The following is a 14,613-nucleotide window of genomic DNA, read 5'->3' as shown; positions in this document are numbered from 1 at the left end:
TGTCCGATGTAATAGGGGGGCGTGGTCTTGTGATTGAACCTTGTAAACGATGGATCCCCGTGAGAACATTCTTGAGGCGTGGGTAGGGATGGCCGTAATATAGTAGGAGTGTATTCCAGCTAGATACAGTACTAGTTTAATAGTGGACAGTTTAAGGTGAAGGAAGGTGGCGCAGTGGGTAACGAAATAGACTAAAAGTTCTTCGAACACATCAGGCAGAGACGTACTTAATGAAAAGTCTGACAACGAGCAGAACGTTTTCCATGCATGTAAGCTTACCCCCGACGAATAGGAACTTATTGTCCTCTTGCTAAGTGATGCTTGTTGGAAGATCGCCACAGCATTTACTCAGTTTGGATTCGCTGGTAAGAGGGTATGTCCGAAATATCGCATCGTATACGCCCAGGGTTCGGTACTAATGGTAATACTGTGCAGAAAATAAACGTTCCATTTTGTTGCAAGGTTAAATATACGACGCACGTACGCTATCAATTCAGTCCCAGACAAAGAAATAATAGTCGGGATAGGAAGACAAGAGTGACGACTCCATAATGTGGTCTAAGAGGCAGCATAACTTAGAGACTGACAACTGTTCGACAAAAAATCGAAACACAGAATCCAAAAAGTTAGTTTTGTTCAAGGAACGTGATCGTTTATTCCCAATTTACCTTGTGATCCTGTGCTGTTTCATGGGATATACATGTAAGGCCTAGGTGTCAGTATTTTTGATGACGTGTTAGTCTTTCTTCATCTCTTCATTTCCATCTTTTGCTTGGCTGGTCATTTTTAAGCAACCTACACTGTCCAGTATTCGCATTTACATGAATAAATAAGTGGCCATCAACTTGTTTGGAACAAGAAAATTGACGACATAACTTAGCTCCATTCTGGAGGTATTCGAATAGGGTCGCCGGTCGAGGGGCGTCAATAGCCATATAGGGCAGCTACTGGCTATTGACACCCGGATGTCAATAGACACTACCCCTGTTCTGCGTCATCAACCGGAACATTTTCCCACTTCGCGTTGACGCATATGTAGCATCTAATGTAGTCAGGAATTCACAATTTGCATACTCTCATGATTGTTATTTTATGTGCTCTTCAGCTGAATTTTATGTGCTCTTCAATTTGATTAACTCAAGTCTGCTTTTACTGATAAATAAAAAAGTGCACCGATGTGTTTAAAAATGAATCAATTTAAGAACTTGCCTTAGGAATATGGCTCTACAAATACATGTTTATTTTTCCCATGCGTGCATCCCTACTTGAAAATTTGTGATTATATAGACGGTGGGGGGACACGAAAATGTTTGAGGGTACTGAGTGGGTATCTGAAAAACAGTACGATTTCAATCGCGATTCCTCCAGCCCCCACCCCCTTACCGTTATTTGTGAACGCAGCCTATTGTCTTCCGTTTAGCTCACCCATGTAAAGCTTGCACAGCAGCCCGATCAGGGAGCCCAGCATAAATGCTCAAAATGTTTGACACCTCTAATGAATTGGGACTACAGCAAGCATCCATGACGGTTCAATTTATCAACCCACCTCATGTAAGGTTAAGTGACCTTCGCACGGACGACCCATGACCTGGTGAACGGTATTTCCAGGGACGTTAAATATGTGACAGTAAAACAAGATGGCGAATGTAGCTGTTTTATTCGCCCTGGCTATCGTTGTTATTTCGATTCTATACCAATGCCTAAGACCAATCTTTACTGCTCGATTTTCAAAGGTACGTTAATTTGTAATCTTTACTGAATCCATTTCGTGTACGAGTTGTACGGCTTGCACTCTGATGTGTGATCTTTGAGGGGAAAAGGCTACCAATTAACTGCGCATGCTATGGGCACTTGTACAGTTAGCAGTGTGTACGGCGAACATCCTCTCAGCTGTCATAGAATTCTCATCTACGAGGGAGGGACGTTCACCGTGTACCTACCAACTGTGGATATAGATCAGCTCAAAGTTTCGTGGGAAGCATAAAGTGGTAGGGTTTCCTGGCCTTTAAGAACTCGCCAATTCCATAGTTCTAGAGCAACATGTGAGCTTATAATACATTGTGCAATTAGTGAATCGACCTATGGTGGCGCCGTTGCTAATAATACAGCGTTTATTGCTCAGTATATTTTTTCTTTGCAGAAATTCAATTGTCATAAATTTATTGACCAAATACGAAAATATTAGATTTTAACGGGACTTCTTTTGTAAAGGCATGCAGACGTATTAAACTCGGGCGAAAATGAATGTTAATGTACATTTATGTATGCAAAGCCTTCCTTGGTTCCTTTTCCCCTGATTTCAACACTTCAGTAACATTCAACTCCTCTCCAACAATGTCAAATTTTGTGAAATTTTCACGTTTTTTGAAATACTATATATCAACAAAAAAATTTGGCAACTAAATCCTAAAATTTTGAATAAATACAGTAGTATCATGTTCTGTTTGCTTAAATTAATGGAAACAGCTGATAATGTATGTCCTTAATGCTTTTCCAAAGCTTGAATATAACCTCCGAAATTACGCCATCGGGAATGGTCCTAGGTCCAGGGGGTTAACGTTTACAAGATATCGGTGACTTTCCATTGTCTTTCCACTGTATAAGTCCCAGAATGTTCTTGACTACTGCATACTCCTTTTGAACAATTTGCATAATCGAAAAATAGTGGCACATTTGACAGACTATACGAAACACGATTAGAACTAATTTGAGATAATAGGATGGTGAAGTAATGTCCCTATAACCTGTAAATGTATGCTCATCTACTTTGAGTTATACACTTGTTTTTATGAGTAATTTGTAATAATTCAACATCCAGCTCTAGATACCTAAAACGTTTGAGAAATTTGAAATATATGAAGATCAAATTATCCAAATTAGTTCGAATCGTAACGAATGTAGCCTAAATGAAACCGGTGTTAAAAGATTGGTGAGTTCACGGAATTTAGTTAGTCTGCAGAAGGGTAGCGCACAGTACAAAGTATTGTAGAGAGAAGAGCGTTAGAGCCACACATGTATCAATTCAAAGGAGGATTGAGAGATTAGTTTTAAAGCCACATCTATATTACAAGCCAGTGTTTATGTCTCCAGGTATTATAGAGCCTAGGCTCGTAACTATTACTTAGGGTCGCGAAATGTTTTGAACTGAACCAGTTGAAACCATACGAGAAACAGAGTCATACACTGCATGCACCAAACTTTTGAGATCTCAACCGATAGATGGGACATTTCAGACATTTTTGAAGATGCCTGAAGTTTAACTGTGCATTTAGAGCTATTTTTGATGAACTTGCAAATATGTTCGATTGGTTATATTTAAATGTAACAGTTCTTCGGATTTTAACGCTCAGCCAAATCAGTTGACTTAAATTCAAAATTGCTTCCCATGCTATGTTTTACAAACAACAAAGAAACTAATCCTTCACTCACGTTTTTGCAGGATGGTGACAAAGTCGCAAATGCTGAAGAAAAATTGACAACAGTGAAGAAAATACCAGGAATGGAGAAACGACACCCCGAGTAGGTTTATCGATTTTTTTTTGCAAGTTAAGACAGTTAATTTGATTGTGTTCTGTCGATGGAATGTGTATTTGACAAGATAACTGTCACTCCTAATAATTTTTCCGTATTTTTGTTCGGTTCCTGGTATCATGGTTTACGCGATGCCATTGTAATGTGAATGTTGTTCAAAAGCGTTTGCCGTTGGCGTAGTAGCAGAAAAAGTAAATATGTATTTCGAGCGAATAGATTTGAATCAGTACCTATATCGAAGAATTGTTTTTTTCCAAGTAACAAACATTTATCATGTTATAGTACTTGCATACCGTAAAAATGATCACCATGTTACCAGCTCTCAAATACTACTATATTTTCATAACTAGGGATGGCAATTTACAAGACATTACGGAAGCAGGTGGTTTTCCCGACTTTCTATTCAAGTTACATGACAAATATGGCCGTGTTGCGTCATTCTGGTATGGTAAGCATTATTACGTCAGTCTAGCGTCACCCGAAGCCTGGAAGGATCACATCAAGCTATTTGACAGACCCGGTATGTGAATTAACATCCAAATATTACCAAGACGAAATCGGGCTTAATACGCTTTGTACTATTGAGAAATATTTCTGTGAGTTCAAATTGTTTAATTATCACAGAGAAGCTGACATAAAAGTCACACACATGGTTCTGTAGTTTTGTGAAATGCAACCATAGCGTGGCCATAATTGCGAGCTCCCACGAGAACTGATTACAGATCATAAAATTTATTTTTTTTACCTTTTAAATAATATAAACAAACGTTATGCTTAATCGTTCGGATACTTTCAAACTAAACGGTATTTTAAAAGTGAAAACGAGACAGAAAACACAACGAAGCGGTAATCGCATTAAGGTTTATTTGAGGAGCTCTTCTTATGTTATACTTTTTAAAGGCAAGATCAAAACAGACAAACCAAATGCACAAAGTCAATGCCTGGGTGTCAGATTTTGTACACGTTACTGCCTCCCTTTGCGATAAGGTATGATAGACAATACCTGTGATATCGCGGCGGTGCTGTGGCGAATCGATCGCGCTCGGGACAAGGGTCATCCCCGCAGAATAGCTGCCTGCCACCCCATAGACTTTTTGGTAGTTTACTAGGACACCTAATGAAATCTATTAATCTTTGAATAAATATCCATTTTGAATAAATAACCATTTTCCTGTGAGCAGTCGACGGACTCTGCGACGTTTGCCCTCTCGATCTCGCGTAAAACGTAGTGAATACGTTGGAGGTCAAAAGTTCAAATTCGAGCAGAAACCGTCGATGGCTCACCGATAAATGATTGAAAATACATGTTGTTACAGTCAAGTTAGTTAGCAGGAGTAGGAGAAGGTGAGTCGTAGATAGTCAGTGAAAAAGTAGGTGTAGATTGATTTATTCAAATATTAACCAACTTTATTATTTTATGAGCTAAATCATCGACACCGATCGGTATTGTAGTAAATGGTATCATTTTACAAGTGGTATAGTCACAAACTGATGACGTCCAATTGCCCTGCACAAAACACAGTGCCATAATTACAAGGCGTCTGCGTTTTGTGTTCGGTGATTTGACGTCATCAGTTTATGGCTATACCACTTGTAAAATGGTGCCTAACAGCTACCAAAAAAGTCTATGGGGTGGCTCGTAGCGATTCTTTGGCGATGACCCTTGACCCGAGCGTGATTGATACGCCACAGCACCGTTGCGATATTGCATCTACATTAACAAATCCCTTGTTAAACATCGCCATTACTCGACATGGAAATAAAACAGTGAAGATAATGAAGTATGTAAATGTTTCAAAACATATGACAAATTTCCAATGACTGATTTGTCCCCCTTGCAGTTGAGCTGTTTGATTTTCTGACGCCAATAATAGGTGATATCAGCCTCCAGACAACCAATGGTAAGGAAGGCAAACACAGGCGGAAGATATATGATGTTGCGTTCCAAAATGAGGCCGTGAAGAATTACTACAAATGTATTCAAGAGGTAAAATAGTACGAATCATATTCTTATACCTGTGAAAATAAGTCTCCGTGATTCCTCCACAATAAGTAACGAGAGGATTTGGAATTTTTATTTTTAAAATGACGCGTACATCTTCAGGAACAAACACTAACTAATTTTCTAATTAAAACAATTCTACACAAAACATCTTTGAACAGTGCGTTCAAAATGCCGGGTAGAACATATAATGATTACAAGTTTCATGTTATATTTATCTACGTACAAACATGCACATAATTACACAAACTAACATTCAAGTAATTGCGTATGTATGTAATTACATACCACTGTCAAATCATTATATTTTCGATCGGATTCGAACCAACAACGTACAGCACCCGGTCATATAGCGAAGGCATAACATTCAAAACAGCCCTGCCAAATCCCCTGCCTTATCATCCATGAATGACACGTAGATGAAAAAATCATACATACCTGCGTGTACACACACGCACACAAATACATCCATACATACATTACCTACCTACCTACCTACATACCACATACATACATACCTACCTACCTACCTGCCTGCCTGCCTGCCTGCCTGCATGCTACATACATACATACATACATACATACATACATACATACATACATACATACATACATACATACATACATACATACATACATACATACATACATACATACATACATACATACATACATACATACATACATACATACATACATACATACATACATACATACATACATACATACATACATACATACATACGTACGTACGTACGTACGTACGTACGTACTACGCACGTACGTACGTACGTCCGTCCTGTATTCCGAACTATTGACTTACCGCTGGTTATTTACACTGTTCTTTCTTTCCAAAGGTCGCTGATGATACATTGGAGACCCTTTCCTCCATTCCTCCGGGTGAAACTATACCTCTGCAACCGCACTTATCATCTTATGTAAGCAGGGCTTTCGGAAGGGTGTCTTATGGTGACTTCTTCAAAGACGAAGAGAAAGTCATTGAACTCCGCGACACCTACGAGACTGTAAGTGCAATTGTCTTACATATTGTGCAGATAATTGAGGGTGTAGGGAACTATCTGAAATGTTGTTGGCACTGCAATTTAGGGCAGATCGGATTCAATGTATTAGACTAGGTTTACAGGTACATAGTAAGAGTACATAGAGTATCGCAATTGTGATAATAAAAGGTTATTCAAAAAATATCGGTATTTATGTCCGAGTACACCGTGCAGTGGAGGTATTGTCCGAGATGGACAAAATCCCGGTATTTTGAGATTGATTTATTATAATGCACATTGTTAGTCCAATTTTACCAGACAGAAAGCCGAAATTCAGGTGTTTTAGGATGCTGGCTGTACTGAGTGATGGCAAGTAGAGGGGAATGCGTTCAGCGCGTCCGCTAAACGCACAATGAAGTTGATGTCAAACCACGCAGCGCAGTACGAGTGATAGAAATTGGACGTCAGCGGCATAATCATACTCAAATTCACAGGCGTTGGACTAGGCACTAATCATTGCATGATATACTGACTGTTAAGAAGCAATATGTTTGTAAATAATGTAAAATCTTCCCTTGTTTTTCCCCGTGTCGACGTAAGGGTGTTACGAGGTCAAAGGTCAAATAGCGTCTGATATCACTTAAAGTTATTGTACTCCACGTCAAAGTTATCGGACTCCGCGTCCTCTGATACCGTAACTTACTGTACGACGAAACTCCCAAGGTTACAGACGCAGGTGTAAATTAATAGCTCTTACGATACTCACACTACCTAGCTACTACCAAGGAGCGAATCTGTAAATTATGCACTGGTATTATCCAAATAAAAAAAACGAATAAGCTATCGTCATCAACAGGAATAACCATATTGAAACGTTGTCACTTAAGCCATAGATTATTTGATGAAGCTTTGTCATCTGTTGGTTGGAAACAAGTTAGTGAAAGTTAAGGGGATTAAAGTGGACGAATTTCACTGTCCATCAAACTAAGATCGATCGAGTCAAGCATTCACCTTTGTTCATGATCCTTTCCAGACCATGGAGGCGCTTAACCAGAAGATGTCTGACGTTGGACCTGCAAATGAAGAGAAATTCAATACGGGTTTGTTATGTTATCTCTACTATACTCCCAACAACAAGCCGACGTGGCTGTAACCATAATCTTACACCCAATCCAAGCTTCTACATAGGCTACAATTCAAATACCAGCGGGGATCTTCCACTGGAGGCTGTATGATTCTCGTAGGATATAATATCAGCATACGGTACACATGCTGGATCAAACGCCTTCTGTTTTGAAGATTACGGCAATTGTGATCGCAAACAAGGCGTTACTTGAAAATAATTATTAGAAAGACGGCGATCTGCACTTCCATTCTTTTACCCCTAGCAAATTGTCAAATGTTGTTACAGACGCAAAGTCAGCCATAGAATATTAGCATGCTAATTTATTTTCGCATATCTAGAAGAGCGTATTACAGCCAGTATGGATTTAGACAGTGGTAGAGTTATAAAATTAAGTTCTTTAATCTGACAGATGTACATCACATCCTTCTATCTCCTTAATGTTTAGCAGCGAAGTCCTTAAACCACTCCAACATTTATTAGGCGATGCAATAATTCAATTAAGAGTACGCCCTGCAACACAATGTTGAGTTAAGCAAAACATCCTGTTTGGGAAGTCATTTATCAGAATGGTGTTAAGTCATGGTTTCGTAATGCCTTCTAAAACATCTATTGAACCTAAATGTTGTTGGCTTAAATAAACCTTTCTCCGTTTCCATGCATTTTTTGATCTTGGTCATCCATATTGGATCCGTCCAGTATTTCAAACACAATAAACAAACAGATAGACAAACCAAGCCATCAGAAAAACTACCAGGTTTACGAGTGATACTATTAGTGAAAACCTAACTTTAAATTTTTGCTCCATTTTTCAGCCTTGAATGCCTGGCGTGGGCTGATACAAGAAGCAATTCAACACCGACGTGACAATCCTCCACTAAGGGAGGAAGACAGGAACTTCCTTGACGTTCTCATTGATTTCTGCGCAACTGACGAACTATTGTTCAGCGACGCTTCCCTGTTCTTCCTTGGTGGTTACCATACTACAGCCTACAGTGAGTAAATAAAATATTCCCCTGAATATTCGCGCAAGTACGTTAAGGCATGGGACACTGTAGAAAACATACCGGACTGTATTTTTTCAAGGATAAGGTCAGAATTGATTGAAATTTTGTCCGCTCCTTTGTTTTATTATCCCTAAACAGATAGAATATAAATAATGTTGACTGACACAGTGGCGTGACCAAAACAAGACTGTCACATTTCCCCGCTAAATTCATAGATTTTAAAAACTTTCAACAGTATGCTCAACATCTCTGTCTCTTCTGCATATTGTGAAAGAGCATTATCATTCAACATAACAGACACCATGGCCTGAATACAAATATGAAATATGTATGAAATATTTAAAAATGTCCGAAAAATGTAAAATGTTGCTCTATTTTTTAGGTTTTTGAAGAAAAATCTTGTGAAAAGTTAATGGTTTTGAATTTGTTAGTGGTCGTTTACACGAGCTTTTACGGTGTCCCTTTGGGAGCGCGCCTGTATAGAGCGCCCTCAGAAGAAGTAATAATTATTCAAAGTTGTAACCTCTAAACTTCAAATCTGTCGCGCCTTACCCGGCTGCTTGTAACTCGTTTGACTTTTTTCACTTTTTAAAAACTTTGCACGCGCTTCCTGGACGCTGTTCAAGCCTGTTCATGGACCGTGTCTTGTGTTTTCTGGTCAATACTTTATTCTACTTAATATATATTAACGATTAAGTTTAAATAAATTTTTGTCTCGAAGTTGAAATATATTCTTTATTCCAATATGTGATTTTTGCTAGCAAATATAGCCTGTTGATTACGAGACTTCGTCAAAATCTAAATTTTTGCTAAAATTCTGTCTATACATACTGATAGACATTTATTGTTGCAATTATTAAAGTTATTTCTATCAGAACTTTCTAAAAAACTTCATCCTTACCTGCTGTAAAATATTAAGTATGAAACCCATGCCTTAACGTACTTGCGTGTTCAATATTATCATCCTTGATAAAGTTCTTGTTACATCGCCCTAACCTTTACAAAAATCACAATATTTGATGAAACCACATATGCTCATGTGTTAACAAGATTGGTTATGTCGATGTAGTAGCATTTATTATATATACAGAGGCACACCGTGCGTGAAAACCCCATAATACTTACAGCATAGCATGGATTATTGCCTGTATTTTAGCTGAATAGTGCATATATAGATGAATACAGTCAAGAATCCGTTGCTTGTATTCAGCACGCTTACATTATTATTATTGTCATTATTGCTATTAACTTTATTTAAACTCGATAGACCGTAGAGCTAAAGACTCTTCTCACACAGTGTCGAGATGCAAGAAAATACAGTATGTACATTAAAAAACAGAAAAAAATAAAACGGAACGGGGAGAAAACACTCATTAAGAAAGCAAGAACAGACGACAAAATATAAAAAAATTGCCAAAAACGGCTTTACGCCTGTATTCATGTGGACTCATGTGAATTTACATGTATTATTCTGTAATACAGTGAACAAATTAGTGTGAATTTATTTGTATTATCACGTTTTGATGCAGTGGCCAATTTTTGTAAGCTTTGCATGGTAATGATAAAGATGTAATAAGATGTATGTGTCTATTGCACCTAATATGATGAATATCTAACATCTCTAACTTGCAGATTATATGCCTTACCATCCCTGTGACTTTAGCAAAGCTTCTAAATCTGACAAGACACTGGTTATTGTTGGTATTTAAACTAATCAAAATTCATGCTCCAATAAACCTACATGTCACCCAGGATTCAACTTCTTTCTCCTAGTGCTTGTATGGGCGATATACTTTTTGGCACAAGACATGGAAATACAGGACAAGCTTCACGAAGAACTAGTCGAAGTCCTCGGGAATGAACGAAATATTGATTTTCAAAACCAAAGTCAGTTAAGGTAATCACTCTATTATATTCGTTTTTCTCGACTTTCAGACGAGTATTAAAGAGGCACTCCCACTTGGTAACATTTTTAAAACACATATTTTTAATACCAACGGTCGATATACTCACTTAGCTGGATGCACAAATAAAAAGATTTTGAGGTTGTCAGTGATTTCATAAATTATATCTTAAAGAAATCATGTTGCTTTTTTTGTCCCACCCATCGTCGTACATGTGTGCTAGCTTAAAAGAGATGTACAGCTTAACTTTATGTCCCAGAGAGAATTACCTTGGCTACATTGAAAGTTCCATACACGACCGTCAAATGGAATAATTTTTCATTTCTACATGTCATAATGGATTTTTTCTAAGCGATTGCAGTATTTTGTTGAAATGGTGACCTTGTCAGTAGATATTGCTTCTTTGGGATTGTGTCAAGTCAAGTTTGCTTAAACAGTTTTCTGCACATAAAATTTACTTGTAATATCCAGCAAACGTATAAGCTTTGTAGCGTACGGACACTTTACTCTCTAAGCCTGCAGTAAAAAATTTTACCAAAAGGTAAAGGAGATGCCCCATATTCTTTTTAACAGATACCTCAAAAGAGTTCTGGACGAAACCCTACGCTGTGCTGTACTTGCCCCATTTGCTGCAAGAGTGAATTACGAAGCGGACATGAAAGTGTTGGATTACACTATTCCAAAAGGAGTAAGGAGCAATACTTATTAGGAGATGTAGTGTGTTTTACATTTCCAATTGAGGGCAACTGTATCAAATGCGTATCATAAGTCTTATTAAGTCAATCTAAATATGAGCCTCTGGGGACATGTATTCGGACTCTCAAACTTTTGCCATTTTCTGATTTACCACTTCTCGGGGATCATTTTGAAGACCATGGCGTAAGAAAAACTTTAACTGTCTGAGTTTATTCAGAAAATCGATATGTAATGTTTTGCATTGAGTTAACAAAGGGATAGCGGCCATTTTGTATTCAAAATATCGGTGAAAAATTGGTATCTTGTTTCTCTAGTACTAAGATTGGTACAGTGACCCCTGATTTTCATTACTGATTTTGAAAGAGAAAGAATGAAAGATTCCTCGAGGAAAGTTTGAGCAAACGTTTGAGTCTTCTACTTTCGAGACGCATACATTTTAATTGAAAAATACACTTAAAATGTGATTGCTCTGCAGTGTAACGGCCCTGCATATCAATTTGACCGTTCCCGCTAAAATGAGGGTATAAGTTTTGGCCAAATTCTTCCTTAACTTTGTTCATCGAGTCAATCAAATTTGATTATTATCCCGTGTAGAGTCGGAAGAGTTCTTTAAGCTTTCGATGATACTAATGTACGATAAAATTAATGTATGATAAAATGTGTTTTATCTCTCTTGTCTTTTCAGGCTGGAGTAGTACACGCCCTGGGTGTTGTTTTGGCAGACAAGACCATATGGCCCGACCCAGAAAGGTATATCTGAACTTTAAAACGTAGATTGCACTCCAGGACGGGCTTTCCAACTCTTAAAATTACATCACTTTGTTTAAGCTTTTATGCAGTTCTCAAAGTCTTCATTTTGCGAAATCAACTCCAAAATAAAAAAAGCAACAAATGGAAAGCAGGTCATTCTCAATATCAGATATCAATATATTTTAGGTAATATGTGTATCTATTTCTAAACTTTGCACGATATCGCATGACGGTGATCACGGAAAAAACGGTCCATGAACATTTTGATTTTTGCTGATTGGCAATATATGTGTCAAGGGCTCGTGTCGTTTTTACTTCGCCGTAATTCGTCTTGCTGTGTACGTTGCATTCCGACTGACTCTCATTCTGATACGACATGGAATCATATGATATAGGAGGTGATCAGTCTTTTCCCTCGACATTAAAAAGTGGCTGACCGTCGAAAAACAGTGCGATACCCGCAGTATTGTGACGTCCGAAGGGTGACTCCCCTCCCTTTCAAGGCCAAACGTTTTAACAAGTTAAACAGTCATGTAAAATTATACTACAAAATATTGTAACGACCGTTCATTTAACCACCGTGATACACACACACATAATTTTGTGAAAATGGTGATCTTCATGTAATACATCATTATCTTATAAAGAAAGTCGATGCCATGTGAAGCCAAGGTGAAGGTTTGTATTCTCAACCGGACGACCTGGGCCCTAAGCAGAAAATAATTAGCAAAAACTGGATGGCTAAGCATGTGATATGCTATGTCGTGATGAGAACTGATTTGTGCATACATCTGTAAACTCTCGCTTATTCCGAAAATAAAATAACAGTTCAACACTCACTTCCTATCGATGAATTCTAATTAATAAATCTTACTTCACTTTCATACACAGGTTCGACCCGGACCGATTTCTCCCTGAAAAAGTTGCAGAGCGTCACAAGTTGGCATATTCTCCGTTTGGATTCGCTGGAAAGAGGATCTGTCCGGATATCGTGTATCCGACCCGAGGCTTCGGTGCTATTGGCAACACTTTGTAGAAAGTTCAAATTTCATCTAGTGGGATGTCAAAATATAAAACGAATGTATGGTTTTGTTACATTGCCGAGCGATGAAATTAAGATCACGTTAGAAAAAAGAGAATGACAACCCGTAACACAGATCTTCTCAAATCGAAAATGGTGTAGCGAATGATAAACTTACAAGAGAAATCCAAAACAGACTGTATCAAATTTCTTTGTGTCTCTTGTTTTGAGCACAACAGTTTATTCAAAAATTACTCTAAATCTTTCTTATACTGCCGGCGGTATACATATAGCGTGTCGCTTTTTTCAGGTGCTTTCGAGTGCACATGACGTTCAAAAATGTGCCAATTACTTTGAAATTAATTTGGAACCCTGGAAATATGTATTGGGCGAACCGTATTTGTTTAGCACAGATGTTACGTCTTGAATCCATTACGCATTAAATCTAATAAGGTTTATTGCCACATAGCCTTCTTTGTATGCTCGCCATCTTTCAGCGAAGGTACTGTATAGCCATAAAAGACCCGTACTAAAAATGTAACATTGACTTAGTAACGTTTTGTATTTTGATATCAGACTTCATTTTTCCGGATTGTTCTGTGGCTTGTTTTCCGAACTGCTGGTTTAACTTTTATTTCCATTTCATGTTATATTGCCTCTTTCACAGCGTGCTTCTATTCTCCATTATTGGAATTAGGCTCTGGACGAAAAACTATAAACAATCACTGAAAAAAAAGTATCTGTCTTGCCCTCATATTTTAAAAAAACCATCTGTCACCTGTTTCCAAATTCAAACAGTTCAGCACTCGCCTTTGGGTTTCTTACCCTGCATTAATAAAACGTGCTTCGCTAAGATTCACCGATTCGACCCAAACAGATTTTTCTTCGTGGTAGAAGCGGAACGTAAAAAGTTAGCATTTACTCATTTGTGAACACACCACCGCTAAGTTGAGGGAAAGAGAAGAGGCTTTATTGCAAAAAGAAGAACGGAAACACCGACAAAGTTATAAAATAAAAGCACAAAATAAAACGGCAAATCTATAGCAGTAAAGGGCATAGAACTACAAAGTTACAAAGCTAAAGTAGCCCTCAGCATATCTCAAGCAAAAAAAAAAGGCTAGGTACTATCAAAACTTACAATACAGAAAACAATCAAAATAGAAGTAGCAAACTAACTTTCAACAAAAATATGAGCAAAACATGTGGGAGAGGGCCCCTTCAGTCAAGCAGCAGAGGGTGGTCGTTGGATGACCTTGATGATGAATCCATCATGAGAGGCCGAATTGTGGGACAGGAGTGGAATTCCCGAGAAATAGGGGTCAGGATGGCATCCAAAGCCCGGACACTTGAGAGAGAGGGAAAAAGAGAGGAGGAGAAAGGGGGTTGCAGCGGGATTGACCGAGCCGGTGTGACATGAACCCAGCGGTTAAATGAATGAATGAATGAATGAATAAATGGGAGCGATGAGACAAAGGCTTGATGATGCAGTGTCGTGTGCAAAATGGCTGATTGGCCGGGAAGGAAGATTGATATCAGTCAGAGGTAGAAGAGCTGATTGGCTAAGGGAGAGGAGGTGAA

At 38.2% G+C, this 14,613-nt stretch overlaps 1 protein-coding gene across 2 annotated transcripts; it reads left to right on the top strand.

The window, feature by feature from the left end:
• Positions 1–1,415: 1,415 nt before the first annotated feature.
• On the top strand, positions 1,416–13,503 carry LOC139136393 (cytochrome P450 20A1-like). 2 transcript variants are annotated; one of them, XM_070704120.1, is made up of 11 exons: positions 1,416–1,733; positions 3,440–3,519; positions 3,882–4,051; positions 5,373–5,518; positions 6,391–6,558; positions 7,568–7,634; positions 8,473–8,652; positions 10,438–10,561; positions 11,142–11,256; positions 11,950–12,014; positions 12,906–13,503. In XM_070704120.1, the coding sequence occupies exons 1-11, from the start codon at positions 1,638–1,640 to the stop codon at positions 13,048–13,050; spliced, it is 1,356 nt and encodes a 451-aa protein (XP_070560221.1). In that variant the 5' UTR covers positions 1,416–1,637; the 3' UTR covers positions 13,051–13,503. The 2 variants fall into 2 exon arrangements, 1 of the variants encoding a protein (XP_070560221.1); XR_011553183.1 differs by lacking the exon at positions 11,142–11,256 and having other exon boundaries at positions 1,616–1,733.
• Positions 13,504–14,613: the final 1,110 nt, after the last annotated feature.

This window comes from Ptychodera flava, chromosome 1, assembly GCF_041260155.1.
Source record: "Ptychodera flava strain L36383 chromosome 1, AS_Pfla_20210202, whole genome shotgun sequence".
Classification (NCBI taxonomy): Eukaryota; Metazoa; Hemichordata; class Enteropneusta; family Ptychoderidae; genus Ptychodera; species Ptychodera flava.
This window is presented reverse-complemented; position numbering and strand designations above follow the sequence as displayed.

Coding starts and splice junctions, on each gene's coding strand:
- LOC139136393 (XM_070704120.1), top strand. CDS start 1,638: ATGGCGAATGTAGCTGTTTTATTCGCCCTGGCTATCGTTGTTATTTCG. Junction 7,635..8,472: donor TGAAGAGAAATTCAATACGG/GTTTGTTATGTT, acceptor TCCATTTTTCAG/CCTTGAATGCCTGGCGTGGG. Junction 12,015..12,905: donor ATATGGCCCGACCCAGAAAG/GTATATCTGAAC, acceptor TTTCATACACAG/GTTCGACCCGGACCGATTTC.